General features: G+C 46.0%; 1 protein-coding gene across 5 annotated transcripts in view; it reads right to left on the bottom strand.

Moving 5' to 3' along the window:
* LOC140717100 (uncharacterized) overlaps nucleotides 1-19,303 on the bottom strand; it is a 50,161-nt gene that overhangs the window by 14,714 nt on the left and 16,144 nt on the right. For all 5 annotated transcript variants that reach the window (XR_012096445.1, XR_012096444.1, XM_073030315.1 and 2 more), the window contains exon 2: nucleotides 8,170-8,475. Coding sequence is in view for 3 of the 5 variants with exons in the window: in XM_073030315.1 (XP_072886416.1) it covers nucleotides 8,170-8,475 (306 nt within the window). In the remaining 2 variants the exon portion in view is untranslated. The remainder of the gene's footprint in view (nucleotides 1-8,169; nucleotides 8,476-19,303) is intronic.

Below are 19,303 nucleotides of genomic sequence, written 5' to 3'. Positions count from 1 at the left end.
CATGTTTTCTTCTCATTGCTACCATCAAGGAGGTGGTACAGGAGCCTGAAGACACATACTCAATATTTTAAGAACAGCTTTTTTCCACAAGCGTAAGTGTTTCTGAATGGACAAAGAACCCAGGTACACTAACTCACTTTTTTTTCTGTCTTTTTGCATCTCTTATTTAATTAGATAATTTCTGACTGTTTTTTTTTCACTATGTATTGTAATGTTCTCTTGCTGCACAAATTTCATGACGTATGTCAGTGATATTAAAGCTGGATCTGATTCTGATTAAGATATTAGAATGAGATCTGAACCCACAATCTGGAATTGAGGTGAGAACACTGCCACATGAGGCAGAGCTGACACCAAGCGAAAGGGTCACAGTGGGTAATAACAGAAAGACATTACATTGATTCTCAGGGAACTATCAAATAGAACTCTCAGTGCCTCACCTGCTGAGAGCCTATATTAGGGACTGCGAGCAAATTGTCAATAGATGGGAATTTGCTGAGGGCATGTTTTCATTAGATGATACTTCAGTGCATCCTCATGTAGTTAACCCAGTACTTAATCCATTTGCAAGGGATGCTGATACCATAAAGAGTTAAATGAAAGAGGTAAACATTTTCTGCAAAAGAGAAAATGAGGCCTCTTGTGATTTTAAAGATGACATCGAAAACAACTACTGACATCATTTATCGAGGAGAGGAGAAATCTTCTTCATTGTTTGAATTTAAACATTGTTTTGAACATATCAGATTGGAATCACCTTCTCCTGATCCATTGTGAGTGGATAAGATGTTTAGCCAGCGAGCACTATGAGGGTCATGTGTTTTGACTTCTCCAGTGCATTCAACACCATCCGCCCTGCTCTGCTGTGTGAGAAGCTGACAGTGATGCAGGTGGATGCTTCCCTGGTGTCATGGATTATTGATTACCTGACTGGCAGACCACAGTACATGCGCTTGCAACACTGTGTGTCAGACAGAGTGGTCAGCAGCACTGGGGCTCCACAGGGGACTGTCCTGTCTCCCTTTCTCTTCACCATCTACACCTCGGACTTCAACTACAACACAGAGTCTTGCCATCTTCAGAAGTTTTCTGATGACTCTGCCATAGTTGGATGCATCAGCAAGGGAGATGAGGCTGAGTACAGGGCTACGGTGGGAAACTTTGTCACATGGTGTGAGCAGAATCATCTGCAGCTTAATGTGAAAAAGACTTAAGGAGCTGGTGGTGGACCTGAGGAAGGCTAAGGCACCGGTGACCCCTGTTTCCATCCAAGGTGTCAGTGTGGACATGGTGGAGGATTACAAATACCTGGGGATACGAATTGACAATAAACTGGACTGGTCAAAGAACACTGAGGCTGTCTACAAGAAGGGTCAGAGCCGTCTCTATTTCCTGAGGAGACTGATGTCCTTTAACATCTGCCGTACGATGCTGAGGATGTTCTACGAGTCTGTGGTGGCCAGTGCTATCGTGTTTGCTGTTGTGTGCTGGGGCAGCAGACTGAGGGTAGCAGACACCAACAGAATCAACAAACTCATCCATAAGGCCAGTGATGTTGTGGGGGTGGAACTGGACTCTCTGACGGTGCTGTCTGAAAAGAGGATGCTGTCCATGTTGCATGCCATCTTGGACAACGACTTCCATCCACTCCATAATGTACTGGTTAGGCACAGGAGTACTTTCAGCCAGAGACTCATTCCACCGAGATGTAACACTGAGTGTCATAGGAAGTCATTCCTACCTGTGGCCATCAAACTTTACAACTCGTCCCTCAGAGTGTCAGACACCCTGAGCCAATAGGCTGGTCCTGGACTTATTTTTCCACTTGGCAAATTAATTTGTTATTATTTAATTATTTATGGTTTTATATTGCTATATTTCTTCACTTCTCTTGGTTGGTGCAGCTGTAACGAAACCCAATTTCCCTCGGGATCAATAAAGTATGTCTGTCTGTCAAAGAATAGGACCTATCAAATGTGACAGTGTATGGAACTGGAGCAAATAGCAGAGGTACTTAATGAATACTTTACTTCAGTATTCACTATGGAAAAGGATCTTGGTGATTGTAGTGATGACTTGTAGCAGACTGAAAAGCTTGAGCATGTAGATATTAAGAACGAGGATGTGCTGGAGCTTTTGGAAAGCATCAAGTTGGGTAAATCGCCGGGATCGGATGAAATGTACCCTAGGCTACTGTGGGAGGCGAGGGAGGAGATTGCTGACCCTCTTGCGATGATCTTTGCATCATCAATGGGGATGGGAGTGGTTCCGGAGGATTGGAGGGTTGCGGATGTTGTTCCTTTTCTCAAGAAAGGGAGTAGAGATAGCCCAGGAAATTTTAGACCATTGAATCTTACCTCAGTGGTCTAAAAGTAAGTTGATGGAGAAGATCCTGAGAGGCAGGATTTATGAAAATTTGGAGAGGTATAATATAATTAGGAATAGTCAGCATGAGTTTGTCAAGAGCAGGTCGTGCCTTACAAGCCTGATTGAATTTTTTGAGGATGTGACTAAACGCATTGATGAAGGAAGAGCAGTAGATGTAGTGTATATGGATTACAGCAAGGCATTTGATAAGGTTTATCAAATGCAAGGCTTATTCAGAAAGTAAAGAGGCATGGGACCCACGGGGACATTGCTTTGTCGATCCAGAACTAGCTTGCCCACAGAAGGCAAAGAATGGTTGTAGACGGTCATATTCTACACGGAGGTCGGTCACCAGGTAATTACCTTAGGGATCTATTCTGGGACCCTTACTCTTCATGATTTTTGTAAATGACCTTGATGAGGAAGTGGAGGGATGGGTTAGTAAGTTTGCTGATGACACAAAGGTTGGAAGTGTTGTGGATAGTGTGGAGGGCTGTCAGAGGTTACAGCGGGACATTGATAGGATACAAAACTGGGCTGAGAAGTAGCAGATGGCGTTCAACCCAGATAAGTGTGGAGTGGTTCATTTTGGTACATCAAATATGATGGCAGAATATAGTACTGTTGGTAAGACTCTTGGCAGTGTGGAGGATCAGAGGGATCTTGAGTTCTGAGTCCATAGCAGCTGCAACAGGTTAACTCTGTGGTTAAGAAGGCGTATGGCGTATTGGCCTTCATTAATCGTAAAATTGAATTTAGGAGCCGATAGGTAATTTGCAGCTATATAGGACCCTGGGAAGACCTCACTTGAAGTACCGTGCTCAGTTCTGATAGCCTCACTACAGGAAGAACGTGGAAGCCATAGAAAGGGTGCAGAGGAGATTTACAAGGATGTTGCCTGGATTGGGGAGCATGCCTTATGAGAATAGAACCATAGAACATAACAGCACAGAAACAGGCCTTTTGGCCCTTCTTGGCTGTGTCGAACCATTTTTCTGCCGAGTCCCACTGACCTGCACCTGGACCATATCCCTCCATACACCTCTCATCCATGTACCTGTCCAAGTTTTTCTTAAATGTTAAAAGTGAGCCCGCATTTACCACTTCATCTGGCAGCTCATTCCACACTAATAGGTTGAGTGAACTTGGCCTTTTCTCCTTGGAGCGAAGGAGGATGAGGGGTGACCTGATAGAAGTGTACAAGGGGATACAGGTTTAAGGCACTGGGGAGTAGGTACAGAGGAGATGTCAGGGGTAGGTTTTTACTCAGAGAGTGGTGAGTGCATGGAACAGGCTGTCAGCAATGTTGGTGGAGGTGGATACGATAGGGTCTTTTAAGAGACTTTTGGATAGGTAAAGGAGCTTAAAAAAATAGAGGGCTATAGGTAAGCCTAGTAATTTTTAGGGTAGGGACATGTTCAGCACAATCTTGAGGGCCAAAGGGCCTGTATTGTTCCATAGGTTTTATATGTTTCTATCTTTTCTATTTTTCATCCGCACGGAAAAATGTAATGTAGGTATCAAAAGCAGAAGATATCAGGTAATAGTTCCAGCTCAGCAGGTGTCTAATTTTTTTTGGTAGGAATGAGGAAATAGTCAGGACTGGGAACAAATCAATGAAATTAGTCACACGTGGTACACAGAATGGGTGCTGACTGAACAACAGTGTTTTATACTACATGTTATTTTTGTACAGGTGTGTTGATGAAAAATAAGATATCTCTGTTCCCCACTGTAGGCTCAAGTTTTATTTTCTCTGCACATTCTCTACAGAAGGGTTTGCCCAAGTAGTCTCTCATCATATATAACACTAGGCAGCCGATGCTAGCAAATTACTTGATCTGACACGCAGAACTAATCAGCAAATGGTCAGGATGTGATCGTTGTCCCACATACCACAAGTTAAAGTAAAGATAAGTCAGTCTCCCTTTTTCCAATCCCCGTAAAGTAAATTCCACACTAACACTGATTATGCATTCCTGATGGGAGCAGCGCTGTCATATCCAAGAAGCTTGATATCCTACATCTACTGTCAAACCTGCCCAGTTTGTAATTTGCTTGAGCCAGATAACTGAAGATCAAGGAAACTCTGCTTCAGCATTCTTAGGAGAGAAAACATACTGAACAAAACAATATGATAGTTGGTGACTGTAGGGTGGTAAGTGAAAAGTTTGGATCTGAAATTCAGAAACTGCAATATTATAAAACCAAGATGCAACAGATTCTACAGATGCTAGAAATCTAGAGCAACATACAAAAAACATGATAGAATGATCATCAATTTCTCTAACTTCCCATAAACGCACACTGTTTCCCATCAACCTCTGCCGCTGCCCTTTGTTTTCCCTTATTGCAGTGGCCTCTCACCTCACCTCTTAGCCAACACTGACCTCATGACTTGTCCATCACCTCTCTCTGGTTCCCCACCTTCCTCCCTTTGTTTTATGGTCTACTATCCTGCCAGATTCCTCCTTCAGCCCTTTATTGCTACCACCTATCACCTCTTTGCCTCTCACATCATTCATTCCCTTTCATCCCTATTCTCGTATTTCCTGCCAGCTTGTCGTCCTTCCCCTCCCCCTAACCTTATATTCTGGATTCTGTCTCCTTCCATTCCTGTCCTGATGAAGGATCTCTGCCTGAAACCTGAGCTGTTCATTTTCTCCAATAAATATATTCTGACCTATTGAGTTGTCTAGCATTTTGTGTGTGTGTGTTGTTCATGTTGTAAAACTAATTGGATTTCCCCCACAGAATTCAAAAGGGCATCGTCTCACTCAATCCCTGTCACAGAGCAGTTCAGGATCCACCAGCTTCTCCTGATTACCCTTCTCTGCATCTTTCTCTGAGTGATAGCTAATTGGCAATCCATTCACCCAGCCAGAAGGAGTCACCCTTCCTCGCTCAGTCAAACCCTTTGTAGCAAAATATCTATTAATTCCACTATGGGCAATCATTGCTACTGTTCGATTAATGCAGCCTGCATTCCAAAAGTCCACAAAGATTGTGACTTATAGCTTTAAGATATTGTTTATAAATGAAGTTTCCCTGGGGGATTTAAGGTGCAATTTGCCTGATCGGAGCTGACAGGATTGGTAGCAACACAGGTGTACATTCCACATTCATTTGTCAAGTCAGTCAAGATGATGAGGCTTCTGTTTTCATTAATTAGCCAGTGACGCTGGGAGATCTCCCCTCCATTTTTCAGCCACTCATATTTATGAGGATTTCCTTTAACCTCACAGGTCAGTTTCATGGTGTTGCCAGTGGCTCTATAGTTCCTTATGTAAGTTTTGGACCGCTCATCTAGAGGAAAAATGTTGAATAATGAGCAGTAATATTTCATTCTTTTTTTTCAAACTAGCCCTCACTGGTCGAGTTATGAAAAAATAAATGCATTTCACAGAATGATTGTAGATCAACAGAATAGACCAAAAAACAGCGGATGATAAGACAGTTTGAAATTGGAGCCAGTGCTTTATGTTTGAAATTTGAACACTTTTCCACACAAAGGATATTCGAAATTTTCTTCCACAAAAGGTAAATGATACCAGTCCAAATGTTGTTTCTAAGTTTGTGAATTTACTGCTGGAAACTTGCTGCTGCCAACTACACAATGTTACCAGCAGGGGGCACTCCAGCAGGCAGAGAGAGGAGACACCAGTATCGATAAACGCCTTTTATGGAAGTCAGTCAAGGCTATTTTTCTGTTTGAAGTCCTCAGTCCATGGGCTCCTCACTCCATAGAAATAATGACTGAGGAAAGGAAAGACAGTTATCATGACAATCTTGGGTTTGGCTCTCAATGGCTTTGTGATTGAACCCAACAGTTCAATGATAGACCCCACTTATGGTTACACCTGAAAACCTGCATTCAGGGGAGATACTACCAGGTTCCAATGAAGGACAGGGGATTTCTACCTACTAGTGACAAATCTTTGGTGAAGAAATTAATTTATCATCTCCAAAAGGATTTTCTGCCTTAAATACCCAGTCAGTCCCAAAAGTTTAGAGAGAAATGGTACAGAACATTTTAAAGGAGGGATCAGAGGTTTGTCCTTCACTGTTCAATACAATTGTGGCTGAATTGCTATTTTAAACACTGTTGTTTTATCCATACCCCTGCTGGGTGTTTTTTCAATGTCTAGAAAACTGTTATCGCTTTCTAGAATATATTCAGAGATAGCCTGCAGAGTGAAATTTCACAAGGAACCAGCCTGGGCTGTGTCCCAGGGGTGTAAAATCACACAACTTTTAATTTCTTACCCCAAATGCCAAGACTATAGCATCTGGTTCCAGACTCCCAACAAGGGAAACGTATTCCTGTGCCAGTTGTTGCTCTCAGAAATTTATGTTTCAAGTCCAACTTCAAGTTGTGTGTCTTCTGATTATACATATATACAACTAAACAAGACAACATTCCTCCAGACCACAGTGCACCCATAATACTTAATGAATATCTCTCACACACACACACACTATTACCATAAGTAATAAACTATCATTCAAAAATACATACAGATAAACTGCACAGTAAAACAGTTCACTGTCCTTGTGATGGAGACCTTGGTGGTAGCCGGGTATTCATTAGATTTAGACTCAGGGTTAATCTCACAGCCTGAGGGAAGAACCTGTTACCCTATCTAGCATCCTAGTCCTGATACACCTCTAACTCTTTGCTGACAATAGTGGGTCAAAGAGAATGTGTGATGGGTGGTAGGGTTTCTCAACAATACTTCAGGTGCCCTGTCTACAATGCTCCCAGTAGAAGTCATAAATAAGCGAGAGGGATTCTCCAATGATCCTCACAGTGGTTTTTCCTATCCTCAGTAGGGTCTTGCAGTTTGATGCCTTGCAGTTTCCGTACCACAAAATGATGCAGCCAAACTGGGCACTCGATGGTACTCCTATACAAAGTTCTTCGGATGGGGACAGAGATTGCACACATCAATCTCCTCAGAATGTGTAGATGCTGCTATGCCTTCTTGACTGTTACTCGTTGGGGTTTTCTCATCTGCGCTACACTGAACCTGTGGCCTGTGACTAATGTTGTGATGAGACCACAATTAGGTTGGAGGAACAACACCTTATATTCCTTTTGGGTAGCCTCCAACCTGATGGCATGAACATTCATTTCTCAAACTTCTGGTAATGCCCCCGAACCCTTCCCCCTCCATTTCCCATCCCTTTTTCCTTCTCTCACTCATCTCCTTGACAGCCCATTGCCTCCCTTTGGTGCTCCTTCCCCCTTTTTCTTTCTTCCATGGCCTTCTGTCTCTTTCACCAATCAACTTCCCAACTCTTTACTTCATCCCCCCTCCCCCTCCGGGTTTCACCTGTCGCCTGGAGATTCTCTCACCCCTTGCCAACTTTTCATATCTACTGCTCAGCTATTTTCCCCCCTGTCCTGACAAAGAGTTTCAGCCTGAAACATCAACTATTTTTTCCCATAGATGCTGCCTGGGCTGCTGAGTTCCTCCAGCATTTTGAGTGTGTTGCTTGGATTTCCAGCAACTGCAGATTTTCTTTTGTCTGGGTTCATTTCACCAGGACAGAAATACATGGTAGATCAGAATTCCATAGCAACTCCTCAGAAGGAGAGTAAATATATATGCAAATACAATAGAGGCTGACTGAACAGCTACATTTATTTTACTAATGTTATAGCTGCTGGGTGAAGAAACTAATTCATTTACAGTGGTATCAATAATCACAAATCCTGTGTGTACAGTTCTAGAGCAAAGGAGTAAATAATTCAACAGCTTCAGCATTTTTAAGATACACAAACAAGTGAATACTTACAGAATAGAAGCAATTCTATTGTAGTTGTTCTTCTCTTATCTACAACAAAACTATAGAAACCTTGATCCTCAGGTTTTATCCTGTCTACCAGCAGACAGCCAGTAGAAGCGTTAAACTGTAAACGGGATCTGAATTGTTCATTTGGTTCCTCCACAGGTTTATCTGGAACGTAATCCAAAATAGTAACAGGGCTTTTGTTGCTGCCGGTGAAGGTCCATAGAATTTCACTCTTGCTGAGATCACCTTGGAGTTCAGGATCCAGGAAAACCGATGAACCAATGGTCCCAATTACTTCCTTACTCCTCACTGTTTAGAATTAAAACAGAAAATCATTATACTGATGTGGTGAAATACAGATACCTTACAGCACAAAGTAAAGAGAGAACAACAGCTTCTTTTTGAAGTAACTGTGTATCACTGAAGACGGTGCGGCAGATAGTTCCAGAATACTACAGCACAGAAACAGGCCCTTCGGCCCATCTAGTCTCTGCCAAATTATTAACCTGCCTCGTCCTACAGCCGTTCAATAGCCCTCCATGCTCCTCCAAATTTCTGGTTGGTAGGTTAATTGGTCATTGTAAATTGTCCCATGATTAGGCTAGGATTAAAAACTGGGAAATTGGCAGGCAATGTGGCTCGAACAGCCAAAAGAGAGGAGGTGCAGGGACAGGTGTAGCGCTTATGCTTGCAGGGGTTGTAGGGACAGGGATTATCCCTGTAAGCGTAAGTGCTACACCTGTCCCAACTCCTCTCTTACCATTATTCAGGGCCCCAAACAGTCCTTCCAGGTGAGGCAACACTTCACTTGCGAGTCTGTTGGGGCCATCTATTGCATCCGGTGCTCCCTGTGCGTCCTCCTCTGCATCGGCGAGACCCAACGCAGATTGGGGGACCGCTTCATCGAGCACCTCCGCTCCGTCCGCCACAACAGACAGGATCTCCCGGTTGCCACCCATTCCAACTCTGCTTCACATTCCCATTTGGATATGTCCATGCATGGCCTCCTCTACTGCCATGATGAGGCCAAACTCAGGTTGGAGGAGCAACACCTCATATACCGTCTGGGTAGTCTCCAGCCCCTTGCTATGAACATCGAATTCTCCAATTTCCGGTAATTCCCTCCCTCTCCCTTCCCCCATCCCACTTTCACTCTGCCTCCTCTTCTAGCTTCCTATCACCTCTCTCATGATTCTGCCTTCTTCTATTACCCATAGTGCTTTCCCCTTAGATTCCTTCTTCACCTTTCCTGCCTAGCCCCTCCCTGCTTCCACTCCCCCACCCCTTGATCTTTCCTCTGATTGGTTTTTCACCTGGCACCTTCCACCCTCCCCCCACCTTCTTTATAGGGCCCCTGCCCCCTCCTTCTTTAGTCCTGACGAAACGTTGACTGCTCCTTTCAACGGATGCTGCCCGACCTGCTGAGTTCATCCAGCTTGTTTGTACGTGCTGATTTGACCACAGCATCTGCAGTGTACTTTGTGTTTACTATGGGATATGTGATACTGGCTTAATTTGCTCAGGTCTTCAATAAAGGAACAGAGGGGTTATGCACAACTTTATAAAACATCGATCAGACCTGAGCTGGAGTATTCTGTGCAGCTCAGGTCACAGTACAGGAAGCGGATAATCTGACTTGCTGCAGCTGTCATCTGCTTTCACAGCCACTGAGATCTAACGTTTTTCTTATCAGATTCACTGCTGAAGACTTATTAGCTGACGTGTTTTCAGATTCAGTACAGGTCCCGGGCTGCCGGGATGACGGGGCGGGGTTGGCCGGTGGTAACATCACAGAGTCGGGACCTCTCACCTGGGCCTACGGGGAGGTCCTGGAGCTGCAAACCAGACACTGCGGTTCTGTAACTAGGGATCTCCTCATCTGCCTGCTGCGCCCCCGCCAGCGCTTCATAGTCTACCCCCTGGGACAGGGCTTGGATGTTAGGTCTGGAGTGAGCGTCCGTCACGACATTGTCCTTTCCCTAGACATGCCGGACATCCGTCGTGTATTCGGAGATGTAGGACAGATGTTGCTGCTGGCGGGACGACCAGGGGTCGGATGCTTTCGTGAACGCAAAGGTAAGCGGTTTGTGGTCCGTGAACGCGGTGAAGGGTCTACGTTCTAAGTACCACCTGAAATGCCGGATTGCCAGGTATAGCGCCAACAGTTCCCGGTCGAAAGCACTGTATTTGAGCTCGGGTGGTCGTAGGTGTTTGCTGAAGAATGCCAGGGGTTGCCAGCGACCCTCGATGAGTTGTTCCAGAACCCCACAGACTGCCGTGTTAGATGCGTCCACTGTGAGGGCAGTAGGGATGTCCGTTCTGGGGTGCACTAGCATTGCGGCATTTGCCAAGGCCTCGTTGGCTTTAATGAAAGCGGTGGCGGACTCCTCGTCCCAGGTAATGTCCTTGCCCTTACCTGACATCAGGGTGAACAGGGGACTCGGGATTCGGGCTGCTGAAGGGAGGAAGCGGTGGTAGAAATTCACCATACCCACGAATTCCTGCAGGCCTTCGAGTGTGTTGGGTAGGGGGAAGTGGCGGACCACGTCTACCTTGGCGCGCAGAGGGGCTGCCCCATCTTTATTAATCCAGTGGCCCAGGAAGTCGATGGTATCGAGCCTGAACTGGCATTTGGCCGGGTTGATGACTCAGTCGGGCGTAGAGTTGACGGAGGTGGGACAGATGCTCCTGACAACTACTGCTGGCTAGGAGGATGTCATCCAAATAGATGAATGCGAAGTCCAGGTCGTGTCCCACCACGTCCATTAACCGCTGAAACGTCTGTGCGGCATTCTTTATGCCGAACGGCATACGGAGGAATTTGAAAAGGCCGAACGGGGTGATGAGTGCCATTTTGGGGACGTCGTCCGGATGCATCGGGATTTGATGGTATCCCCGGATGAGGTCTACCTTGGAGAAGATCCGTGCACCGTGCAGGTTTGCTGCAAAGTCCTGAATGTGCGGCACAGGGTAACGGTCTGGTGTTGTAGCCTCGTTTAGCCTGCGGTAGTCGCCGCATGGTCTCCAGCCCCCAGTTGCTTTGGGCACCATGTGCAGAGGGGAGGCCCATGGGCTGTCGGACTGCTGTATGATCCCTAATTCCTCCATCCTCTTGAACTCCGCCAGTCGGAGCTTGTCCGGGGGAAGCCTTCGATCACGGGCGTGGAGGGGTGGTCCGTGGGTCGGGATGTGGTGCTGTACGCCGTGTCTGGGCATGGCTGCCGTGAACTGAGGCGCTAGAACCGATGGGAAATCCGCCAGGACTCTGGTGTAGTCGTTGTCAGACAGCGTGATGGATTCTATGTGTGGGGCCTGCAACTGGGCTTCACCCAGGGAGAACGTTTGAAAGGTCTCAGCATAGACCAGTCTCTTCCTTGGCAGGTCGACCAGTAGGCTGTGAGCTCGCAGAAAATCCGCTCCCAGGAGCGGTTGGGCTACGGCGGCCAGTGTGAAGTCCCACGTGAACCGGCTGGAGCCGAACTGTAGCCGCACCGTACGGGTGCCGTAGGTCCTTACTGTGCTGCCGTTCGCGGCCCTCAGGGTGGGACCCGCTTCTCTGTTGCGGGTGTCGTAACTCGTCGGAGGTAAGACGCTGATCTCGGCTCCGGTGTCGACCAAAAAGCGGCGTCCCGACTGCTTGTCCCACACATACAGGAGGCTATCCCGATGGCCAGCCGCCGTAGCCATCAGCGGCGGCTGGCCCTGGCATTTCCCGGGAATTTGCAGGGTGGGCTACAGCGGCGGGCTTCTGCGCCCCACCGCTGGTGGTAGAAGCACCATTGTTCGTTGGTCTCCTCACCCCTGCCTCCGGGGTTAGCGGGCTCTGTGGCCGGGCCTGGTCTGGTTTGCTGCTGGGAACGTGGCCTGGCGATCTGTGCGACGGACGCCCGACTCTCCTTCTTGGCTTTCCACAGCACGTCTGCCCAGGCCGCCACCTTCCGGGAGTCGCTGAAATCCGCATCGGACAGCAGCAGGCGTATGTCCTCGGGCAGCTGCTCCAGGAATGCCTGCTCAAACATGTGGTAGGGCTTGTGTCCTCCGGCCCGGAACAGCATCTCATTTATCAAAGCCGACGGTGGCCTGTCTCCCAAACCATCCAGGTACAGTAAGCGGGCAGCTTGCTCACGCCCTGAGAGTCCCTACAAGCAAGGCGTTGAATTCTGTGTATTTGCCATCCTCCGGGGGCGACTGTATGAACTCCTCAACCTGGGTGGCTGTCTCCTGGTCGAGGGAGCTCACCACGTAGTAGTAACGTGTGGTATCCGAGATTACCTGCCGAATGTGGAATTGGGCTTCTGCTTGCTGAAACCATAGGTGAGGTCGCAGCATCCAGAAGCTTGGCAGTTTTAACGAAACTGCATGAACAGATGCGGCATTGTTCATCTCCGGTCCAAATGTCGTTTGGGCCGTCGGGGTCACAAATTGTAGCGGTGTGCTACACGCAGCGCTGAAATAACGACACGTAGTCGGTGAGCTTCAGTTGCAAAAGAGATTTATTCAAACTTCGCGGCCTCGCTTTAAAGCCTTCCTGTTCCCGCCCTCCCCGGGCAGGAATGGAATAGAGGGCCCGTATTCACAGACCTGTCCCTGGCGCGGGCTTTTCCCCTTGCTGGTGAAGAAGGCCTGGCGCCCTTTTTGGGACCGGCCTCAATGCCGGCGCGCGCCACTTTGTGAGCCGGTTCGAGTGCGCTGGGAAGTGGGTCGCCACAAATAGACATTTGTAGAATGCCATCCTAGAGTTTTGGAACTTGGCCTTGTGGAACCAGAATTTCCATCAGTTAATGTGTTCATCCACATCACAGAACAGTACAGCCAGGAACAGGCCCTTCAGCCCATGATGACAAATGAAACAAATCCCATCTGCCTGCACGTGATCTGTAACGTTCGATTCCCTTCATTTTCATGTACCTTTTTAAATTCCTCTTAAACACAGCAACCATCACCTGGCCTCTCCAAGCTTCCTGAAAAGGTCAGAGGGAAGACCATCACATTTAAAAACAGCCTTTCTTTATATTTTCTAAAGCTCCAAATTGCAGCCAATTCAGTTACTTGGGTGTTATATTACTGAATGCCAATATGACTCTAAATGCAACCGTGTAGGATTTTCAGAAAAAAATGTTTAATATTGAAAGCCTTTTTCTACACTTTAACCTCAGTAGTAAAACAATTCCTACATTCCCAAAGCAGGAATCTGAGAAATGTTTCACTGCCGTTCACTCTCATTACAGAGCATAGCATCCACTTCTTTGAGAATCGACAAAACCAGAATCTGTGTACTGTGGCAACTGCAACTCACCGACTGTGTGACGTTATTTCAGTGCTGTGTGTAGCACACTGCTACAGTACCATATCATCTGGGAAGATGCTGGGCCAGGACTGGTAATCCACAGAATACTTCAGCAGATAACAGGCATGGAAGAACTACTGGTAACTTACGCAGCCCCGATGAACCTGTGATTTCAGTCCCTGAGGCCGACATGTGTGTGTATCCTTCAGGAGGGTGAACCCACGAAATGTATCCAACCCAGATGGGGTCTCTGTGCTGATCAACTGGCTGGAGTGTGCACTCAGATATTCAACCTCTCGCTTTGGCAGTCCATCTTCTTCAAGCAGATTTCACTGATACTGGTGTCTAAGAACAACGGTGACCTGCCTCGATGACCAGCATCCAATAGCACTTGCATCCATAGTGATGAAGTGTTATAAGAGGTTGGTGATGAAACACAACAACTCCTCCCTGAGAGGTGACCTGTAGCCACTCCAATTTCCCTACTGGCACTGCAGGTTCACAAAAAATGTCACCTCATTGACTCCTCACTCAACCCTTGAACAACCCTGCCTACATCAAGATGTTCTTTATTCACTACAGCTTGGAATTCAATACTGTCATTCCCTCAAAAACTAATGAGTAAGCCTCAAAACCTTGGCCAGAATACCTCATTGTGCAATTGGATCCTCAATTTCCTCACTTGCAGACCCCAGTCAGTTCAGATTGGCAACAACATCTCCTCCACAATCTCCATCAGCACAGGTACACCACCAGGCAGCATGTTTACCCCCTGCTCGAGACTGCATGGCTAAGCACAGCTACAATGCCATATTTAAGATTGCTGATGACACCACTGTCTTAGGCTGAAACAAAGCTGGTGATGAATCACATATAGGAGAGAGAATGAAAATCTGACTGAGTGGTCCCACAACAACCACGTCTTATTCAATTTCAGTGAGACCAAGGAACTGGTTATTGTCTTCTGGAGGAGAAAACCAGAGGTCCATGAGCCAGTCCTCAAAGGATCAGAGGTGGAAAGGGTCAGCAATGATAAATTCTTCGGTGTTTTCAATTCAGAGGACCTATCCTGGGGCTAGCATGTAAGTGCAATTTTGAAAAAAGCATAGCAGCAGCTCTACTTCCTTAGGAGTTTGCGAAGATTTGGGATGGCATCCAAAATTTGATAGAATTCCATAGATGTGTAGTGGAAAGTATATTCCTTCTTCTTCGGTTGTCCATCAGAATCAGATGATGACTTCCACTCCTTTAATGGTGAGATCTTTGATGACTATACAGTCTTATCCTGGACCCACAAACTCTATTGCAGGTGGGACATGTATATGTGGTAGTGATGGCAACCATGGCTGCATTTCTACTGGCTCTCCCCTGCTGTCTTCTGGTTGTTCTTTCCATCTCCAGAATACAAACCCCATCCCTACACAGCTGTCGCCAAGTGTTACGGTCAGCAGCGACATCCTCCAGGTCCTCGGGTCTGATCTCGCACTTCCTTAAAGCATTCTTCATCTGATCCTTATTGCGCTTCTTCAGCCCTCCAGCTGAGCGTCGACCATGATGTAGCTGGCCGTATAACACTCTGCGGGGTAGCCGACATGGGGACATCCTTATCATGTGCCCCAGCCACTGCAGCTGACGCTGGGTGATCATGGCCTCAATACTTCTGCAGTTGGTCTTCATGTATTTCAGTGTGAGGCACCCGCTCACACCAGGTAATTCCCAGGATGCGCTGAAGGCAGCTTATGTGGAAGCTCTCCAAGGACTTGATGTGATGGCTGTAGGTTACCCAAGCTTCACAGCTATAAAGGAGGGTGGTGACACAGACTGCTTGGTATATGATGACCTTTGTTGAAGGACAAAGGCTCCTGTTCTGAAAGACTCTATGCCGAAGTCTCCCAAAGGCAGCTGATGCCTGTTTAATGCGGCTCTGGATGTCATTGTCAATGCCGCTATCCTCAGAGAGAATTCTCCCCAGATATTTGAAAGATGGCATTACTGACAGCTTGTCATCACCAACAGTGAAAGCATGTAGGGTGTGTGGGATACTGATATTCCATTGGCAAACCACTTCTGTCTTGGTGGTATTGACAGTCAGCCCCATCCTGCTGTACGCTCTCACCGCCACAGCAAGAACAGTCTGAAGATCCTCCGGAGTATGGGCCACAAGAGCACAGTCATCTGCATACTGCAGCTCCAGGACCAATTCTCTACGGAGTTTGGTGGTTGTGTGGAGCCTCGTGATGTTAAAGAGGTTGCCATCTAATCTGATGTCGACTGCCACACTGCTGCTGTCCTCAATCTTGTTGCGGAGAAGTTTGGTTACACACGAGGAAGATGTTAAAGAGAACTGGCACTAGCACACACCCCTGCCTCACCCGTGCGTACAAGGAAGGGCTTGGACTCTTATCCTCCTGTGGTCAACCAAACAGTCATCCCATCGTGGAACTGGCGGAGGATGTCAACAAATTTATTGGGACAGCCAAACCTCAGGAGGCCATCCCATGAGAGCTCTCTTTGTACAGTGTTGAATGCTTTGGAAAGTTCAACAAATCCCATAAACAGGAAAGTATATTCACAAGCTACATCATAGCCTAGCATGGAAACACCAAAGTGCTTGAAAGGAAAATCCTACAGAAAGTAGTGGTTACGGCCCAGATCATCACAGGTAAAGCTTCCCCACCATTGAACACACCTACAAGGAGTGTTGTCATAACATCCATCATCAAGGGCTTTCACCACCTAGGTCATGCTCTCTTCTCATCACTGCCATCTGGAAAAAGGCACAGGAGCCTCAGGACTCAAACCACCATGTCCAGGAACAGTTACTACCCCTCAACCATCAGGCTTTTGAACCAAAGTGGATAACTTCACTTGCCTAATCACTGAAATGTTCCCAAACCTATAGACACTTTCAATGACTCTTCATCTCATATTCTCAATATTTATTGTTTATTTATTTATTTGTTATTATACTCTCTTTTTTATTTGCACGGTTCATTGTCTTTCACACACTGGTTCAACATCCAGTTGATGTGGTCTTTCATTGATTCTATTAAGGTTATTATTCTATTAGGGATTTCTTATGTATGCCCAGAAGGAAATGAATCTCAGGGTTGTATATGGTGGCATATATGTACTTTGAACATAAATTTACTTTGAACTTTGAATTGTAACAGATCTTTGAAATTACAGCAAGATCCAATGCAGAACCAATCTAGGCGTTCCCTGGTACTAGGGGCCAACATATTGTGGGATTCGGGTCTTCCGTGGTAGCTTCACTCTTCCTGCAAGTCATGACAACTTCATTGCATTTATGAAATTTTGTTATCTCTAATATAACACAAATAGCTTTTCTGCAGCTACAAGTCCAGTACAATGCAGACTCTTTATAGCCTCAGCCAAAGGGCCCAGATCTTTCTACTTAATTTGATCATGGCTGAGCTAATAATATTAAACTATTGTAAACCAATTTCCTGCCTACACCTTCCATGTTTTTACAGGCAGTTTTTCTGCTTGGGCGAATCGTGATATTTTAAACACACAACAGGTTAGGCAGCATTTATGGAGAAGTGTAAGTAGTTTAGATGAATGAGCAAAAATCAGAGAGATATGCTGGAACTATATAAGCTAGAGGTGTCCTCTTGTAAATGAGTCGTCTGCTCCTGATTATTAGTTGAACAGCAATTACCGGATTAGGGTAGTAATCTGGACGGTTATAGTTTTGTTATTGTGACAAACGATCTTTAATGCTATCAAAATATGGTAAACTGCCTTTTCAGCTGTGCCAGTGCTGTACTCTCTCTGCACTCTGACTATATGGCTAAACGCTGTTCTTGTGGTAGCTATAAATTCACAGATGACACCACTATTGTTGGTAAAATCTCAAATGGCAAAGCGGAGGACAGAGGAGTGAGACATTAGCCAGTAGCATGTTGTTGTAACAACAAACTGTCATCGCTGACGGGAAGATAAAGAAATTGATTATGGACCAGAAAGATAAGTCAGAACAACACATACCAGTCCTCAGGATCAGTGGAAAGAGTGAGCTGCTTCAAGATCCTGGTAATCAACAGCTCAGAGAAACTAGCCCAGTACACTGATGCAGTCATGAAAGTGGCACACCAGCAGCTCTACTTCTTTCAGAGTTTGAGAAGAATTATTATGTCACCAAAGACTCTTGCAAATTTCTATAGATAGATAGTGAAGAAAATTATCGTTGGTTTCATCACTGCCTAATATGAAGGCTCAAATGCACAGGATTGCAAGAGGCTGCAGAAGTTGCAAACTCATCCAGCTCCATTGCATACACAACCCTCGCCATCAAGGATCACTTCAAAAGACAATAACTTATAAAGGTGACATCCATCATAAGCCCATAAGATATAGGAGCAGAAGTAGGCCATTCAGCCAATTGAGTCTGCTCTGCCATTCAACCATGGGCTGACCCAATTCTCCCAGTTATCTCCACTCCCCTGCCTTCTCCCCATACCCTTTGATACCCTGGCTAATCAAGAACCTAACTGCATCTCTGCCTTAAATCCATCCAATGGCTTAGCCTCCACAGCTGCTCGTGGCAATAAATCCACAGATTTACCACCCTCTGACTAAAATAATTTCTCTGCCTCTCAGTTCTAAATGGACGTCCTTCAATCCTGAAGTCGTGCCCTCTTGTCCTAGACTCCCCTACAATGGGAAATAACTTTGCCATATCTAATCTGTTCAGGCCTTTTAACATTCTGAATGCTTCTACGAGATCCCCCCCCCCCCATTCTCCTGAACTACAGGGAATACAGCCCAAGAGCTGCCAGACCTTCCTCAATACAGTAAACCTTTCATGTCAGGAATCATTCTCATGGATCTTCTCTGAACCCTCTCCAATGTCAGTATATCCTTTCTAAAATAAGGAGCCCAAAACTACACGCAATACTCCAAGTGTGGTCTCAAGAATAACTTGAGCCTCAACATCACATCCCTGCTCTTATATTCTATACCTCTAGAAATGAATGACAACTCTACATTCGCCTTCTTCACCCACAACTCAGCCTGGAGGTTAACCTTTACAGTACCTTGCACAAGGACTCCCAAGTCCCTTTGCATCACTGCATTTTGAATTCTCTCCCCATCTCAATAATTGTCTGCCAATTTATTTTTTCCACCAGAGTGCATGACCATACACATTGCCACAGTGTATTTCATTTGCCACTTCTTGCCCATTCTCCTAAACTATCTAAGTCTCTCCACAGGCTTTCTGTTTCCTCAACACTACCCGCTCCTCCACCTATCTTTGTATCATTGACATATTTAGCCACAAATACATTAATCCATTTAATTTCAAATCATTGACATACATTGTAAAAAGTAGCGGTCCCACACCAACCCCTGTGGAGCTTCACTGGTAACCGGCAGCCAGCCAGAATAGGATCCCTTTATTTCCACTCTCTGTTTTCTGCCAAGAAACCAATGCTAGTAACTTCTCTGTAATTCCATCGGCTCTTATCTTGTTGAGCAGCCTCTTGTGTGGCATCTTGTCAAAAGCCTTCTGATAATCCAGGTATACCACATCTACTGCATCTCCTTTGTCTACCCTGCCTATAATTTCCTCAAAACATTGCAGTTGGTTTGTCAAGCAGGATTTTCCTTTCAGCAAATCATGTTGGCTTTGGCTTATCTTGACATGTGCCTCCAGGTACTCCGTGATCTCACCCCTAACAATTGATTCCAACAACTTCCCAACCACTGATGTCAGGCTAACAGGTCTATAGTTTCCTTTCTGCCGCCTCCCACTCTTCTTACATAGTGGAGTATCATTTGCAATTTTCCAGTCACCTGGTACAATGCCAGAATCTATCAAGA

The sequence above is a fragment of the Hemitrygon akajei genome, chromosome 2 (assembly GCF_048418815.1).
Source record: "Hemitrygon akajei chromosome 2, sHemAka1.3, whole genome shotgun sequence".
NCBI lineage: Eukaryota > Metazoa > Chordata > Chondrichthyes > Myliobatiformes > Dasyatidae > Hemitrygon > Hemitrygon akajei.
Note: the sequence above shows the minus strand (reverse complement) of the source record. Positions and strands in the feature narration are given on the sequence as shown.